We start from the raw sequence: 16,839 nt of genomic DNA, 5'->3' as shown, positions 1-16,839 counted from the left end.
GAGTGAGAGGTCTGAGTACATAGCTTCACTTAATGACTGCAAAATATAAATGGCATTTCCTGCCAGTCATGGGATAGTGATGGAGGAGAAAAAAAAAGAGAAAGGAAATGGCAGTAAGTTTGCTGGAAACACCAGTATGAATCAGGATGAGCATGTTTAGATAATTGATTTGCTGCAACACATGTAGTGCTCTTGGTGCAAAAGGCTAAGATACTGCTGCCAACTTTACAATGTCATTCTCAATCCCCTAGCAGCACAATGCAAAAAAAATCTGTCGTTAGTGTCAATAAGGCCAACCAAGCTATTTAGTTTGTACACCACCAGGTGCATTGGTGCCATGACTATGGCTAAAGTTCAGTTTAGCAGTGAGGCAATGCTAAAAAATATATCTGGAATACTGTGTATGACTGCACTGAAGATGTCATGGAAGCTTACAGTAACAGCACAACAGTTACTCCGTGCATCGAATGCAAAAAGTTCATTTTCTATTTGCACATTATTTCAATAAAACTGAGCTGCAGATTTTTGTTTTCTTCTAAGAATAGTAGGGCCTCAATTGAATTCTTTTCCTAGGTGAGGGCTTTATCATAGCAGTGGAAATATTGATTGCAACATTTTCTTTTTAATCTATCAAACTGAATCAAAGAGAGATTGATGATCAAGAGAACGAAATAAAGATTAAGCCCTGGATTGCTGAACCACCATAGTGTGAACATCGCTAGAAAAAGGAAATGTTGCTTGTGGTTTTGCATGCTGAAGAGCAACTTTATTATTAACTAATGTACCAACAGGGGCCCTCCATCCGGTCATATCGATTCAGTAGGTTCTCTCTTCTGATCTACCAAACTTTCATGATGGAATATCATTTATATTATGTTTGGTGAAAAAGAACAGTTTTATACTTGGTAAAGCATCAGAAAAAGTTTACTGCTCACGGAGTTAATTATGAAACACGCAGGGTAATGTATGAAGTAATGGTATATCTGTATAGTTTAAATTTTAACCTGCTTTTCCGTTGAGCTTTGCCTTTCAGGATTAGGTCTTATGTTCCTGCTTTTGAATTCTGCTGGACCTTTTGTATCTTCCACATCTGTGTGGTTTTGACTGTGTCTGCCATGTTCTGCTGTTTTAATTTTGTTGGAAGTTCTCCTACTGTACCTTTTTGTTATGTGCCTGTGATGCAGAGGATTGGTTTGCTGCACAGGAGGCACATAACAGGAAGGTATAGTAGGAGCATTCACTGTCTTGTCCTTATTTAAACTGAAACATGGGTGGTCATGTCTTTTGGCAACTAGCAGCTGTACAAGGATCCTAAGTTTACATTACATTACACAACCATTCATGACCTTCGGGCCAACCTGTCATCTCTTGCAACTTCTGACAATTCTCTGACTCAATCTTAATAGGCCAAACTGAATCAGAGATACTTACTAAGGCAGTAAATTTGGCTCCGTATATCCCTGGCTAATATCTATTTCAATAAGACTATTGAAGAGAGGATGATAGAGTTGCTCTATGTTAAAGGAAGAAATAGGGAGCCTTTCAAAGGCAGGATTTGTGTCTTCTAGAGCCAGTTCTAATGCTCCTTCTAGGTGCTTCCCCAGTGGAAGGAGTAAGTGAGATGTCTTGCCACTGATTGTCCATGGGAACCTCTTGGGATTGAAGTGGCCCTGTACCTTCATGTGCTGGATCTTGAGATGAACCTGCAACTGCATCTGCCACATTAATGCTGCGATGGCTAGGTGGCCAGCGTGTGGCATTGCCCTGAGAAAGACAGCTTCATCTGTTCTCACTTGAGTTATGCCCTTGCTGCTGGGCATTTCCTCAGCATATCCAGTTATGTGAGTGGAAGCCAACCTCTGGGCGGCAGTAGTTTTGTGGAACTCTGCACAATGGCTCTCTCGACCTGATTCCTTAGCACATTGAAATTGGAGAAGAGAGCTTGTTGATACATTAGAACCCATAACAGTAGTGTGAGAATTCATGAGAGATACTGTGTTATGGACCTCTGTCACACAGTTTGTGCTACAGAAGCCCCTGAATTTGGCATGTATTCCATATTGGATTGTAGTTCCAATAAGCCATCATGGATGACTGCACAGATGTGAGCCTTGGACTCCTCCACAATCATTGCCAGACCTTGAATTGTGGTTTCAGATAACCGTCTTTTTTTTTATAAGCAGGTCCTTTTTGAGGTTTGAATCTCTGAGCTCTGCAGCTGGGGAAGGATGTGAGCTGGCACTCTGGCCAGCAGGTCATTCTACTCCTTACTGCCACCTCCAATAGCTTCACCTCACGTGCTCAGTGCTTCACCTGGTGCTCACTCTTCAAGCTCACTACCTAAATTTCTCAGGATTGATATATCAATGCTGGTGGAGTGAAGCTGAGTGTTGAGAGGCACTTGCTTATTCTGTAGCATTGGGAACTGTGGCTGGTTCTTGTGAAAAGTAACATATATTACAATGGTTGCATGACAACCCTTTAAATATTTATTACATGACAATATAATGTGTGCCACGATGTTGTGCTTGGGTATATGCTTGTGTGACAGTGAATAGCCCTTCAGCTTCACCTTGCCTTGCTCCTTGCTCTCAATTCCAAGGATTCCCTAGGTAGCCTCTTCGAAGGCTCACAAAGGCTTATCTGTTATTGGTCCTCCTCCAGTTCTGCTTCCTTCTGAGGGCATGAGGAAATACTTCTGGCAATATGCACAATTTGCCTACCTACTTGGTGCAGGGTCCTGGTAGGTAGCCTTAGATTGGCTGATTTCTTTAGGTATGAATATATGTTCCCAATTTGCCACAACTCCCTCTGGACACAACATTTATGTGTTGTGCCACTTTCTGTTGGGCATTCTGCACCACTGTTTTGTGGGCCTTGAGTGCCAAACAGGTCAACACTCCTTTCTCCTCATTTCTTCAATGAGCACTTCAACTGCTGTATTTGTAAATCTGGTTATGCTTTGGTGCTGATGCTGGAAATGTGAAACAAAAACAGAAAATGCTAGGAAAACCCTGCGGGTCAGACAGCATATGTAGAGAGAACAGATGAGTTCTCATTTCAGTTATGGATCCTACAAAGGGTCTACACCTGAAATATTAACTGGTCTGTTCTCTGCACAGGTGCTCCCAGAACTCTGCAAAATGTTTTGCCAGCCAAAAGTCCCTTCCCTTTAAAAGGTTATTGCAGCTCTTTAAATAGTTGCAGCAGTGCCAGATATCCCATCGCGAAACTTGAGCTCCCAGAGACTGGTGGATTGAACGATAGAAGCTCAGAATGAATAAATAACTAGGGTCAGCTCCAGAAGATTTGACAGGGTTGGTCATGCCTTACTCAGACAGGTGCAACATTTCTGCTGCAGTCATGCACATCATGGAAAATCCATTCGATGGTCACATCAAGGGCAGATTTTCCTCTTCAGTACCTGGGCATAAAAGCTTGGCAGGGTGGAAGCATTTATCATAAATTTGGGCACAAGCTGCTCATGATTTTCCATTCATTAAATTGTGAGCAGCTTGTGCCCTGGTTTGCAATAAGCACTTCTGCTCTGCAAACTGTTATGGACACCGAAGAGTAAAATTTTCCCCTAGTTTCTGAAACAGGACCTAGACCTGGTTGACGGAGCAAGCTGAATGAGTTGAATGGCCTTTTCTCGTTACTAATTTTACTACAGGTGCGCTCCCATAGAAATTACATTGGGTGATATTAACAGACAAAAGTTTAACTCATTTATTTGACATTCCTTTGTCCAGTACTTTAATAGAAGCATTAATCCATTTATTTAAAATAAATTAACTCTTCAGTTAAAGTAGCAGACAAAGGAATGTAACATGAATGTTAACCATTTGCCTGCTAATATTTGCAACAGTAATTTCTGGACCTCAGAATCTTATCATCCAGAAATAGTTTTTCTTTTAATGTCACCACAAACTGGACCATGACATTTGATGGGATATCGCATTCTGGCTTCCTGACCTCATTGAAAAGGAGACTGCACCTCAGCATTCTGTATCAATTTTAGAAACCCACACAGAATTCATGGAGAAAAGCTTCAGACTCTGGTTCTCCTGTGGAGCTCCCTCTCAGAAGGTGCAGGCACCTGGAACTCTATCCTTTGTTAACAAGGAGTCCAAATGGACAGTTAGTCATCACTTGATGAACTTGGGTTGTTGTAGCATGTAATATGTTATGGGAGATCTCTGACAGTATAGTTTCTCTTTTTGTGCTCCTGTTGAGCTCAAGTTTGTGAGAGATCTGCCTTTGTTACACTAAATATTTACTCTGGGCTGCTGTTCAGAAGTGAAACCAATGTTAACGCTTCAATGCCGAACAGAATTACAACTCTAATACAACACTTGCTGCATGGAATTGAACTGGTGATTCTATTTCTTTACAGCATCAGTTCATTAAATTTAAACTGCTATTTGAGTGTTTTATACACAGCGCTTAAAAAGTCACTTCTAATCTTGCAATGTCCTGTTGAGAATAGCTGTATAATTTTGGTACTTAATCTCCAGCTTGAGTGATTTTCCAAGATAGCAGAAAGTCACTTCTAGAATGAAGAGAGGAAGCTTGTGTGACATAGCAGGGGATATTACAGACCCATCTATACTCCTCATTGTGTCCATTTTAATAAATAAATCTAAACGAGAAACATTTCAAATGTGTGTATAAGGATATACGCTCTTGACAAATATGATCAACCATAATGTAATGACTCATTTTGTTAAGATAATGAGTAGCTGGCTGGTCAAACAGTCCATGAAATGCCCAGGTTTCATAGAATCATAGAAAGCTACAATACAAAGGAGGCTATTCGGGCCATCGTGTCTGTGCCGGCCGAAAAAGAGCTATCCAGCTTAATCCCACTTTCCAGCACTTGGTCCGTAGCCCTGTAGGTTATGGCACTTCAAATACACATCCAAGTACTTTTTAAATGACCTTGAGGGTTTCTTCCTCTACCACCCTTTCAGGCAGTGAGTTCCAGACCCCCAGCGCCCTCTGGGTGAAAAAATTTCTCCTCAGCTCCCCTCTAATCCTTTTACCAATTACTTTAAATCTGTGCTCGCTGGTCACTGACCCCCCCGATAGGTCCTCCCTATCCACTCTACCTAGGCCCCTCATAATTTTATATACCTCAATTAAATCTCCCCGCAGCCTCCTTTCTTCCAAAGAAAAAACCCCAGCCTATCCAATCTTTTCTCATGGCTAAAATTCTCCAGCCCTGGCAACATCCTTGTAAATGTCCTCTGTACCCTCTCTAATGCAATCACACCTTTCCTGTAATATGGTGACCAGAACTGTATGAAGTACTAAAGCTGTGGCCTAATCAATGTTTTATACAGTTCTAGCGTAACCTCCCTGCTCTTCTATTCTATGCCTCAGCTAATAAAGGGAAGTATCCCGTCTGCCTTTTTAACCACCATATCTACCTGTTCTGCTACCTTCAGGGATCTGTGGACATGCACTCCAAGGTCCCTTTGTTCCTCTACACCTCCCATTTATTGTGTACTCCCTTGTCTTGTTTGCCCTCGTCACATGCATTACCTCACACTTTTCCGGATTGAATTCCATTTGCCACTTTTCTGCCCACCTGACCAGTCCATTGATATTTTCCTGCAGTCTATAGCTTTCCCCTTCACTATCAACCACACGGCCAATTTTTGTATCATCTCCAACTTCTTGATTAAGCCCTCCACATTCAAGTCCAAATCATTAATGTATACTACAAAAGGCAAGGGACCTAGTACTGAGCCTTGTGGAACCCCACTGGAAACAGCCTTCCAGTTGCAAAAACCATTACCCTTTGCTTTCTGCCACTGAGCCAATTTTGGATCCAACTAGCCACTTTTCCTTGGATCCCATGGGCTTTTACTTTTTTGACCTGTCTGCCATGTGGGACCTTGTCAAAAGCCTTGCTAAAATCCATGTACACTACATCAAACGCATTACCCTCATCGACCCTCCTTGTTACCTCCTCAAAAAATTCAATCAAGTTAGTCAGACACGACCTTCCCTTAACAAATCCATGCTGACTGTCCTTGATTAACCCGTGCCTTTCTAAATGACTATTTATGCTGTCCCTCAGAATTGATTCCAATAATTTGCCCACCACCGAGGTTTGACTGGCCTATAATTGCTCTGTCTATCTCTTTCTCCCTTTTTCAACAATGGTACAATGTTAGCAGTCCTCCAATCATCCGGCACCATGCATGTAGCCAGGGAAGATTGGAAAATGATGGTCAGAGCCTCCGCTATTTCCTCCCTTGCTTCTCTCTACAGCCTGGGATACATTTCATCTGGGCTTGGTGATTTATCTGCTTTCAAAGATGCTAAACCCCTTAATACTTCCTCTCTCACTGTTTATCCTATCCAATATTTCACACTCCTCCTCCTTAACTACAATTCCTGCATCGTCCCTCTCTTTTGTGAAGACAGACACAAAGTATTCTTTAAGAACCATAGTCACATCTTCTGCCTCCACACATAGGTTACCTTTTTGGTCTCTAGTAGGCCCTACTCTTTCCTTAGTTATCCTCTTGCTTTTTATGTATTTATAAAACATTTTGGGGTTTTCCTTAATTTTATTTGCCAGTATTTTTTATGTCCTCTTTGCTTTCCTAATTTCCTTTTTAATATCACCCCTATATTTTCTATATTCCTCCAGGCTTTCTGCAGTATTGAGCTCTCGGTTTCTGACATAAACTTCCCTTTTTTTTTGCCTTATCTTACCCTGTATGCTCCTTGTCATCCGGGGGCTCTAGATTTGGCAGTCCTACCTTTTTTCTTTGTGGGAACCTGTTTACTCTGAACCCCTTGAATGCCTCCCACTGCTCTGACACTGATTTACCTTCAAACAGCTGTTTTCAGTCCACTTTTGCTAAATCACTTCTCAGCTTAGTAAAATTGGCCTTTCCCCAATTTAGAACTTTTACCCCTGTTCTATCTCTGTCCTTTTCCATAACTATGCTAAATCTAATTGAATTATGATCACTACCACCAAAATGATCTCCCACTGATACTCATTCCACCTGCCCAGCTTCATTCCCTAAAACTAAATCCAGAACTGCACCCCCCCCCTCCCCCCTTTTGGGCTTGCTGCATATTGGCTAATAAAGTTCTCCTGGATGCAATTTAAGAATTCTGCGCCCTCTATACCTTTTGCACTGATTGATCCCAGTTAATATTAGGGTAGTTGAAATCCCCTACTATTACTGCTCTATTGTTTTTGCGTTTCTCAGAAATTTGCCTACATATTTGCTCTTCTATCTCCCGCTGACTGGGGGTCTATAGTACACTCCCAGCAGTGTGACTGCCCCATTTTTGTTCTTTAGCTCAACCCATATGACCTCAATTGATGATCCTTCTAACATATCATCCCTCCTCATAGCCATAATTGTTGCTTTAACCAATATTGCCATTCCCCCCTCCTTTTTTTATCCCCCTCTTTATCTCGTCTGAAAACCCTGTAACCAGGAATGTTGAGCTGGTATTCCTGCCCCTGTTTAAGCCATGTTTCAGTAATAGCTAAGATATCGTACTTCCATGTATCTATCTGTGCCCTTAGCTCATCTGCCTTATTTGCTATACTCCTTGCATTGAGGTATATACCATTAAGCACTGCCAAACTCCTTTGTTGTCTAGTTTCTAGCCTTTGATTCCTCTGCCTTCCAAACTCACTTACTAATTTTCTGCCTTCCATTTCCAACTCTGCTTCTCTCCCTTCTGAATCTATGCTCAAGCTCCCATTCCCCTGCTAAACTAGGTTAAACCCTCCCCAACAGCACTAGCAAACCTCCCCGCGAGGATACCCTGTTGAGGTGCAACCCGTCCAGCTTGTACAGTTCCCGCCTCTCCCAGAACTGGTCCCAATGCCCCAGGAACCTAAAGCCCTCTCTCCTGCACCATCTCTTCTGCCACGCATTCATCTACTCTATCCTCCTATCTCTATACTCGCTAGCGCATGGCACCAGGAGTAATGCGGAGATTACTACCTTTTGAGGTCCGGCTTCTTAATCTCCTTCCTAACTCCTTAAAATCTGCCTGCAGGACCTCAACCCTCTTTCTACCTATGTCGTTGATACCGATATGGACCATGACCTCTGGTTGTTCACCCTCCCCCTCCAGAATGTTCTGCAGACGCTCAGTGACATCCTTGACCCTGGCACCAGGGAGGCAACATACCATGTTGGAATCACGTCTGCAGCCACAGAAATGCCTATCTGCTCCCCTAACTATAGAATCCCCTGTCACTATTGCTCTCTTGACCTTCCTCGTTCCCCCCCCCCCCACTCCCGTACAGCATTTGACCATTGGCCTGTGTTTGGTGAGTTTGGTCAGTTTTCATGGTTGATAGTAATAAAGATTTTCTGGGCATGAAGAGTTCTAATTCTGAATGGAAATGATTAGCGCCTTTTTTTTTTAAGAGCATTTGAATCAGATCTCCAAAGGAAACAATCCTATGGAATATGTTCGACATTGCACATGCATTTTGAAGGACGCAAAGCTTTATATGGAATGCATAACTTTGGCAGCCCCTTCTTTGCCGCATAGTGTGATAATGTCACAATGTGGAAAGTATCATGAGGTGTTTTTAAAGTATAGAGTATATTCACCAATTCTGTGCTCCGAGCTTTAAGTTGTGCTTGAAGGGTCTGAGAATCAGTGCTGTAGTATTGCAGCCCTGACTCTGACCTATGCTTCCTCCAAATGTAGTTTTTTCCCCCTGGGAATTTGCCTTTTTTATGAGTGTATGTCTGGGTGACAGTAAGACGACTACAATTAGCCCAAATGTATCTGTGGTTGGGAGGGAAAAATCAGTCACTGTTCTTGCTCCCGATCACTATCCAAAAATGCCTACAGAAAATGAGCACATGTGGAGGTCTAGTGAAGACAGAGTTGGGCTACCACGCACATCATAACCTGCTGACAAACACAGATGAGGAACGGTTACTTGGATGAAATACTGGATGATGCCTAGCAGCTGTGGAACTGCACCTCAGAAAGGAGATCATGAGTGAAGATGGGCAGAGGAAAAAAATTGCCAGAAAAAGGAGGGGAAAAATAATCGGTAGGCTGGCCATATCTCACTCACTTATGGGAATATTTACTGTATCGTGCTTCTGGACAGGCCACTGCCTCTCTTGCAGAGATAGTCAAATGTTCTTTCACAGTATAAGTCACTGCAACAAGTACTGTATAATGCTAATTGTCTTATTTTAGAAATGTAGAAAGTAATTCATTTGTAATCTGTTGTTGCCACAGGATGTTGTTGTTGATGTTACGATATTCTGGAGTGATTGGGCCAAAGCTGCAAACAAACTACTATTAACATATTTTCGGGATCTTGCAAATAATGTGCGCACACCCAAGAGAGAATGAACCTCAGGAAAATAAATGAAAGCTCGTGGAGTGTGTGTGTGTGTGTGTGTGTGTGTGTGTGGGTGGTGTTGGGGATTTACAAAGAAGAATGAAGGATAAGGAGAAAGACACGAGTCTGGTCTGACTTGGATCAGCTGATCCAGTTTACTGATTTCTGGTAGTTTTAATCTTCAGAGCACAGAGGTGTTTGTTTTAACACCTAAGGCATATCAAGCAGGGAGCTTGAAACGGCACGTGAATTCCTGCAACAGCAGTTGTTTGAACCATATGAGAGACCTCTGAGATGCAAGCACTGCCTGAGGGTCAGGGTAGATTCCAGCAGCACAGGAATGAAAGAAGCTAAATTCCCTCTACCATAACAAGAAATTTGCATGTTATTTAATAGACTCTTGAACTCAATTAGAAGCTGGTCTTACGAAAGATAATTGACCCCTTACCGATATTCTTATTGTATGTGTATATGTAGTATTCTTTGCACATGCTGATTATTGTTTTTCATAGTGCTATTTATTTGTAAATGAAGATACTAGTTGCTTTAATCAGTAAACTTCTGGTCCGTGTGGTATAATATCTGCCATTTCAAAGAGAATTTGGTAATGTAGCACAAATCTATGTTAATTCCAGTAAGCAGGCTACTTTAAGTGCGGTAATTGTTAGCCTATCGTGTGTGTACTGCTTTGGATGCAGAGTATAGAAAAGGTCCAGCTTTCAAATTGTTGGGCACAAGGTGTGTTTATAGGAACTTGGGAGGAAAACTGTACTAAAAAGTGACAACATTTTAACATCTATTACTGAAAAAAACATGGGTTCTAAACAAAACTGTACAGTTGTGCCAAGTTAAGGAAGAAGATTTATATCTTTTTGAAAGATTTAATTTTTGTTTCTTCACACTCCAAGACAAAAAAAGTTGTTTATTTAAAAGTTCTTACATTGGTGATATTCAAAATGAGTCAGTTAGTGGTGTCATAATGTCATGTGGTCATGTGACACAATTCTTTTGTTGTGATTGGGTAATTTTACTTGCTGTAAAATGTCAAGTTACATCAGTAATTTTGTTAATTACATGACTTTTCCCCTGTGTTGTGATTGGCTGATTTCATGACATAATTGTAAGTGTTTTTTTAAAAAATTTTTTTAAAATGCATGTTTTTTAGTCAGCTGCCTGTAAGTCCATTTTCTATATTAAATACTCTTCAATTGGTAGTTATTAGAAATTCTGGATTAATTACTTTTTTGATTATTTTCAGCACAATCCGAAGATGAATAAAGGACCTACTCTCCTCTCATGTGGAATCATGGGTAAGTTTGGAAGTGATTTTTTAGTAGTAACACTTGGACCAGTCATTATGTGTGCCAATAATTATATCCACAATACTAAGGTGAGATGAGCTTCCTATAATAAAATTAATTAGGGAGGATAATTCCATAAACTTATACTGTGCATATGATGTATTCTCTGGAGTTTGGTCAGTTTTCATGGTTGATAGTAATAAAGATTTTCTGGGCATGAAGAGTTCTAATTCTGAATGGAAATGATTAGCGCCTTTTTTTTTTAAGAGCATTTGAATCAGATCTCCAAAGGAAACAATCCTATGGAATATGTTCGACATTGCACATGCATTTTGAAGGACGCAAAGCTTTATATGGAATGCATAACTTTGGCAGCCCCTTCTTTGCCGCATAGTGTGATAATGTCACAATGTGGAAAGTATCATGAGGTGTTTTTAAAGTATAGAGTATATTCACCAATTCTGTGCTCCGAGCTTTAAGTTGTGCTTGAAGGGTCTGAGAATCAGTGCTGTAGTATTGCAGCCCTGACTCTGACCTATGCTTCCTCCAAATGTAGTTTTTTCCCCCTGGGAATTTGCCTTTTTTATGAGTGTAGGTCACAGAGGGAGACCCAGTCCATGGTGTAAACAAGACCTCCTCCCTTATCCCAACGGTATTGTAGACCAATGAAAATATGGGCTTACAATTCTGCCATAAGGAATAAGGGAGCTGATTTTAGTAATGTAAACACAGGGAGCTGGTCCTGTGATTTTGTTTTCTGCGGGGGGCCCATATAAAATCAGAGCCCAGCATGTCTACGGAGACTATCTCCATAGCCCAGATACAAAAGTGGGAAAGAGGCACGTGGACATTGCTCTCCCGAAACTAGATGAAGTACAATCTCCAAATATAAAATTGCCATGTTGAACGGAACAAAGGGTGCAATCTTATCTGAATGGGAAGAGGAATTTCCACCGTAAATAGTTCAAGAGCCATGGGATTGCTTCAGACACACTGTGAACGGATCCTCCTGTTAGTTTGTGTGCATCTGGCATTACCTAAGCCAATGGAATGTAAATGTATAAAATACTGATCATGTCCTAACCTATTAACCTGTCATGTACACTGCTGGGGTTGGGAGGGGGTTGATTAAGTCAACAAACTCTGAACTTAAATGAAAACAGGTCATTGTTTCAATTGCAAAAGCTTTCTTTAGTTTTTAGCCCCTTCTTTAGTCTTTAGCCCCAAGTGTTTCTAGTGAGGTTCTTTAGGTTCATGTTGAATGGATTTTGAGCAATTTTTTGACTCTTAATCAATCAAAATTTGATTGATTTGGGGATTTTATTCTGAAAAGTAATGATTTGGCCGATTGGAAATACAGAGTGAATTTTTGAAAAAATAAGTAAATAATTGGTTAAATGCACATATTGGTGAAAGCTGAACCTTGCATATGCTGAACAAAGTTTAGATGAGACATAAACTGTGTGGTTAATTTAGCAAGCAATGTAATGCAAATGACTCTTTTTTTGGGTGGAGGAACAATTCGGGTGGGATATAGCATAACACTATGCCACAATCCAACTCACCATGCAGTGTACTGGTACTATACAGACCGACACCGGAGACTCCCCAATACCAGACGCGTCTTTGGGGCAGAGACAACAGAGAGTTCGCATGCCTGCCTGGCTTCCGTATGATGCATGACATTGAGAAGACCTTGGGAAGAAGCCATTAAGAAAATTGTGACATAGAATAGCTGTGTGAGAATTTTGCAGGTTTTTCTCCATTTGTGCATTATACATTATTAAGATGCCAACCATTACCAGCAACGGTTGCCACGAATTTTGTGCACCTCCTTGTTTGATAGGTGTTTCCCATCCACCCAAATAGTAATTGGTTCACATTCTCCTCCATTTGTAAGTTATTCTACTACCTCATGCTACACCATTCTCTACTGGGAGGAGAAGACAACGAGCATCCATCAATGCAGCCCTTGAGAGTGAGGAAGCAGTTCCATGATGGTAACAACTTAGACCAGCATAACCTGTTTCCATAGTGATGGGACTGGGTGGGTTGGAGCAGTATATTAAGAAATGCAAGTTTTCTTTTGGCTGTAATCTTTACAGCTTGCTTAGGCTGTTTTAACAGTATCACCTTGAATTTAAAAAAAAACTCCTCTTGCATGAAAATTAGAACTTCATTTTAAAGATTGTGCCAGAGTTGCATTTTCTCCAACTCTTGAGGCTCCAGCCAGCCATATTGTACACACAGACAATCCTGATAATATTCAACTTTTAAAATGGGCTCTGTGCTTCCGTACGGCAGATACCATCATGATGTTGTGATGATACAGCACAGATTTATCTTCCCTGGAATGACATGTTTTCATTAGACCCATGTGGTAATGTCCAATCTTTCCTGTTTATTATCATGTAAGTATGGGTGGGAGAAAGTGGCATGATTCTATCTTGTGTAATGTGAACAGGGCGAGAACCTTATGCAAAATCAGTGAGTCAAAGAGCCTGCCCTCGGCAATGGTTCCTGTGGCAACGACTGCAAAATTTGTAAATGCAAAAGAATAATAAATATTAGTAAAGGCTAGGAGCACCAGTAAAACAGCAGCTGTAATTCAACATTTTTTTTGAAAAATCGCTATAGGTGTGGAGGAAGGGGGAATTTAGGCTCTCTCTGACATGGGATCTTAGAATATTATGGCTAGAAGGAGGCTATTCAGCGGATTGCACCTTTGCCGGCTCTCTGAAAGAGCTATCAGTTAGTCTCATTGCCCTGCCCTTTTCCACATTTCTCCGCTTTTTATGTGCTCCCAGTGAGGAGTGACACTCTCAGGAGGTACGTGGTGCCAAATCACAGGTTGTGCAGTGCCATGTGTCCCCCTGTGAGCGCCACTCCCCACTGGGGATGCAGAATCGCCCTTAAATTTCATGTGATAAATATCTGCCCAGTGTCACTTACAGTCCCCTTTGTGGTTAGGCATAAAACCCCCTATATTTGTGTCATCTGCAAATTTTGATGTAGTGCCTAATATACCCAATTCCAAATTCAGAGCCTGATGCTTATTCCACTTTTGAGTTTCACCAACTTTTTTTGTACTACAAGCTTTTTTTATATAGTTTTTCTACCTAATTGCTCCATCTCCTCCTCTTGAACCCTTTCATTTCCATGATAATACTCTTCTGTGAAAATGAAGGCAAAATACTCATTTAGTATCTTCACCACTCCTTCGCCCTCTATGAGAAAACTACTTAAAAAAAAAAAAAATCTCAGCATCAATGAGCTGATTGACCTTTTTTCACTCTGTCTTTTCTTACATCCTTATGATGGCTGAAATTGTGATCGTCTGGGCACAGACCCATGCTCTTTTTGCATTGCGCATAGCTATGACATGATGTCTTCCTCCTCTCCCCAAGAATTCTGTCTGAATCCGAATCTACACTTCCACACTAAAAGGAGAGACTGGTAATGGTCTCGGAGATCGTTGGCAGCAACCGTCAACTCTCTTTGGAGATGCCCTTCTTTGCTTGAGGTGCACATATCATCAGTTTTGCAAAGGACAAAGTCCCAATGCACAATTAAGCTTGTGATGTATAAGACTTGTGTCCAAACAGTTCTATTCATGTCTCCAAACTCATTGACATGTGGCAGAAGGGCTTTCATTGGCTTATGCTCGAGATTCAGAAGTAAGCTTTGAGGAGGAATCATGGCAAAAAGGGGATAAAGTTGCAAGGAGGGAGGGCTTTGGTTTACGCCGATCAGTTGCTTAGTATCTTGGAAGGGAAACCAGCCATATGGCGGCCATGATTCTTTGTCATGTGATAAACTTGGTATACAGAACTAGACTTGAACATCTGGATTATCAAGGTGACTTCAGCAACATATGTTGTCCTGCATAGGTCCTCCCATCACTCTGAATGTAAATATCTGTTGTCTAGCTGATGAGAGTTGGGGGCGTAGCCTGACAGTCATCATCATACAAAGCATTATCTTGAAACTGCTTATGAGAACTCCTATACAGGGTTGTAGAAAAGCAAGCAGCTGCTGCTCAAACCCTGCTAGTCACCATTCAGTGGGTATGACATATAGCCATACTGTGGTCTTCAGGATGTAGCAATGCACTCGCACACTTTTTATGGTGAATTGTGATGGTCATCATACCACTTATGAGAAGTTCCTGGTATCTGTGTTCCCAGAATGGACTCAAACACCAGTATGTCAGTTGTTCAATGACTAACTAGTGACTTTCCATCAGTGGAGAGGTAAGTGGGCTTTGCATGAGAACATGCCTGCCGATGGAAGTCATCTCTGATATTTGGAGTATTCCAGGGTACTGTTGATTACTGGCCAGCCAGCGTGAAGGGGTGGACCAGTCCCTGGAGCTGGAATTCTTTCCACCTGAGCCCAGATGACCCTGCATTCCAATGCCCTAATAGGTAGGGTGATACTAACAGGATAATCAGCAGGACATTTGCCAGTGTTCCATGCTGGTAAGCTGTGAGTAAGTCCAGCAGTACCCCTGCACACACTTTGGGATCCCCAAGCCATGGCTCCTGCTAAATTGTATCTGGATTCTGTTAATTTGGGTGAGTGGGGTGTGTTCCTATGGGGAGTGAGTGTGCACTGGGCAAACAGAAATTACACCTTTGTGGATTGCTCAGTACCATGGTTTGGAGATTCATAAGCTTTGCATGTGTGTGTATACAACTCTTCACTAGCAGTGTTCAGCCTATTTGGTGTCTTACTTAGGTAGTGAATGTGTTAGACAAACTAGCAATAAATCTTGACCCTGCTCAGTTAAGTTACGAAAACAGCCTTCAACATTGTTCAGTCCTTATGAATACTATGTTTTGAATTCATTGCCAAATATTACAAAGCTAGACTGAAAGATTATATGAAAGCTTAAAATGCTTCAATATGCTAATGTAGGATGGGTATTTTGCAATCTGCAATAATGAGACAATATTTGGTTACATTGTTATGTATGCTTTCAGAAATATTACTGTCTGTAATTATTCAATTCTTTTTGTTCACATTTTAATGATGATCTGGAGTAAAATTTAAAAAGGATGTCTTAGGGTTTTCTCTCCTTACCTCTCAAACTTATGAAATGTGGTTTTCATTCATTTCAAATTTAGCTTTCCCACTTTTTTTTTTCCTATTCCTCATTCCATTAGTCTACTCTAGTGTCCAGAGCAGTGATCTTATTTTTGATAATTTTACTGCGAAAGTGGTAAAATTATCAACAGAAGGAATCTCATTGTCCAGGTTCTTGGGTGTGAAGGTTGGTGGTTTGGAGTTGGACCATTGCACATCTAACCACAGATTTTCTAAATAGCACAGAATATTTTTACTCTGAGCAAAACAACATTTATGATACGAAAATTCAAAGAAAAGCAAATAGTGCAGTTCACATCCTGCACTGTATAAAGCCAGCAAATACTTCACTGCTACACAGTTTCAGTTCCACAAACCAGCCGATTTTTCTGTCAAATAACAGTGAAGACATTTCACAGAACAAGAAAATGAAATAGTGCTTCATTTATTTTTAGCTTTCAGTCTTCATTTGTTTTTATTTTATTCTTCTCTCCTTTTTATCTCCGAATTCAGCAGCAGCTCTGAAACTGTTTTACCAGCTCTGGAAGTACAGAATGAACAAGGAATATCTTAAATAAATTTTGGAGGATTGGCTCAGTCCCCAGCACAGCAAAGAGAAATACTACATCCCCCCCCCTTCTGAATCTTTACTTTGCTTCTGCTGTTTTGTAACCCTTCTCTGCAATATTCCAACCTAGTTGTTATTTTCCTCCTTCTAATGTACTTTTTCCACCACTCACTTCTTCCACCATGGATTTTTGCAGATGTATTTTTTTTCAGTCTTCTGTAACAGATCTTGTGGAAAGTCTTTTTTTGTCCTCCAATTTTCTCCTCTCTTTCTTCTCCTGAAGGTGGTTTCCCTTCCAGGGGTACAGTTCCATGGGCACCAGAGCCCTCCAGTAACTCTCCCAAGTGGCTGGTTCGTGTCTGAGCTGACAGTGGCTGTCACCTGCCTACTTGACAGTGGAAGCTACCCCAGCTGAACCAAATCATGTTCTTGCCTGATCTGTACATGCACACTTTCCAGCAGGGGGCAGAATCCTGGCTTCCCCCCCCCCCCTTCCTCCCTAACCTGGGGGC

The 16,839-nt window shown here is 41.2% G+C and overlaps 1 protein-coding gene across 2 annotated transcripts in view; it reads left to right on the top strand.

Annotated features, from left to right (window-relative positions):
- The window catches only part of fam53b (family with sequence similarity 53 member B), an 80,934-nt gene that overhangs the window by 25,960 nt on the left and 38,135 nt on the right, over positions 1-16,839 (top strand). For both annotated transcript variants that reach the window (XM_068002321.1, XM_068002320.1), the window contains exon 3: positions 10,629-10,680. In XM_068002321.1, coding sequence (XP_067858422.1) covers positions 10,629-10,680 — 52 coding nt within the window. The remainder of the gene's footprint in view (positions 1-10,628; positions 10,681-16,839) is intronic.

This window comes from Heptranchias perlo, chromosome 21, assembly GCF_035084215.1.
Source record: "Heptranchias perlo isolate sHepPer1 chromosome 21, sHepPer1.hap1, whole genome shotgun sequence".
NCBI lineage: Eukaryota > Metazoa > Chordata > Chondrichthyes > Hexanchiformes > Hexanchidae > Heptranchias > Heptranchias perlo.
Note: the sequence above shows the minus strand (reverse complement) of the source record. Positions and strands in the feature narration are given on the sequence as shown.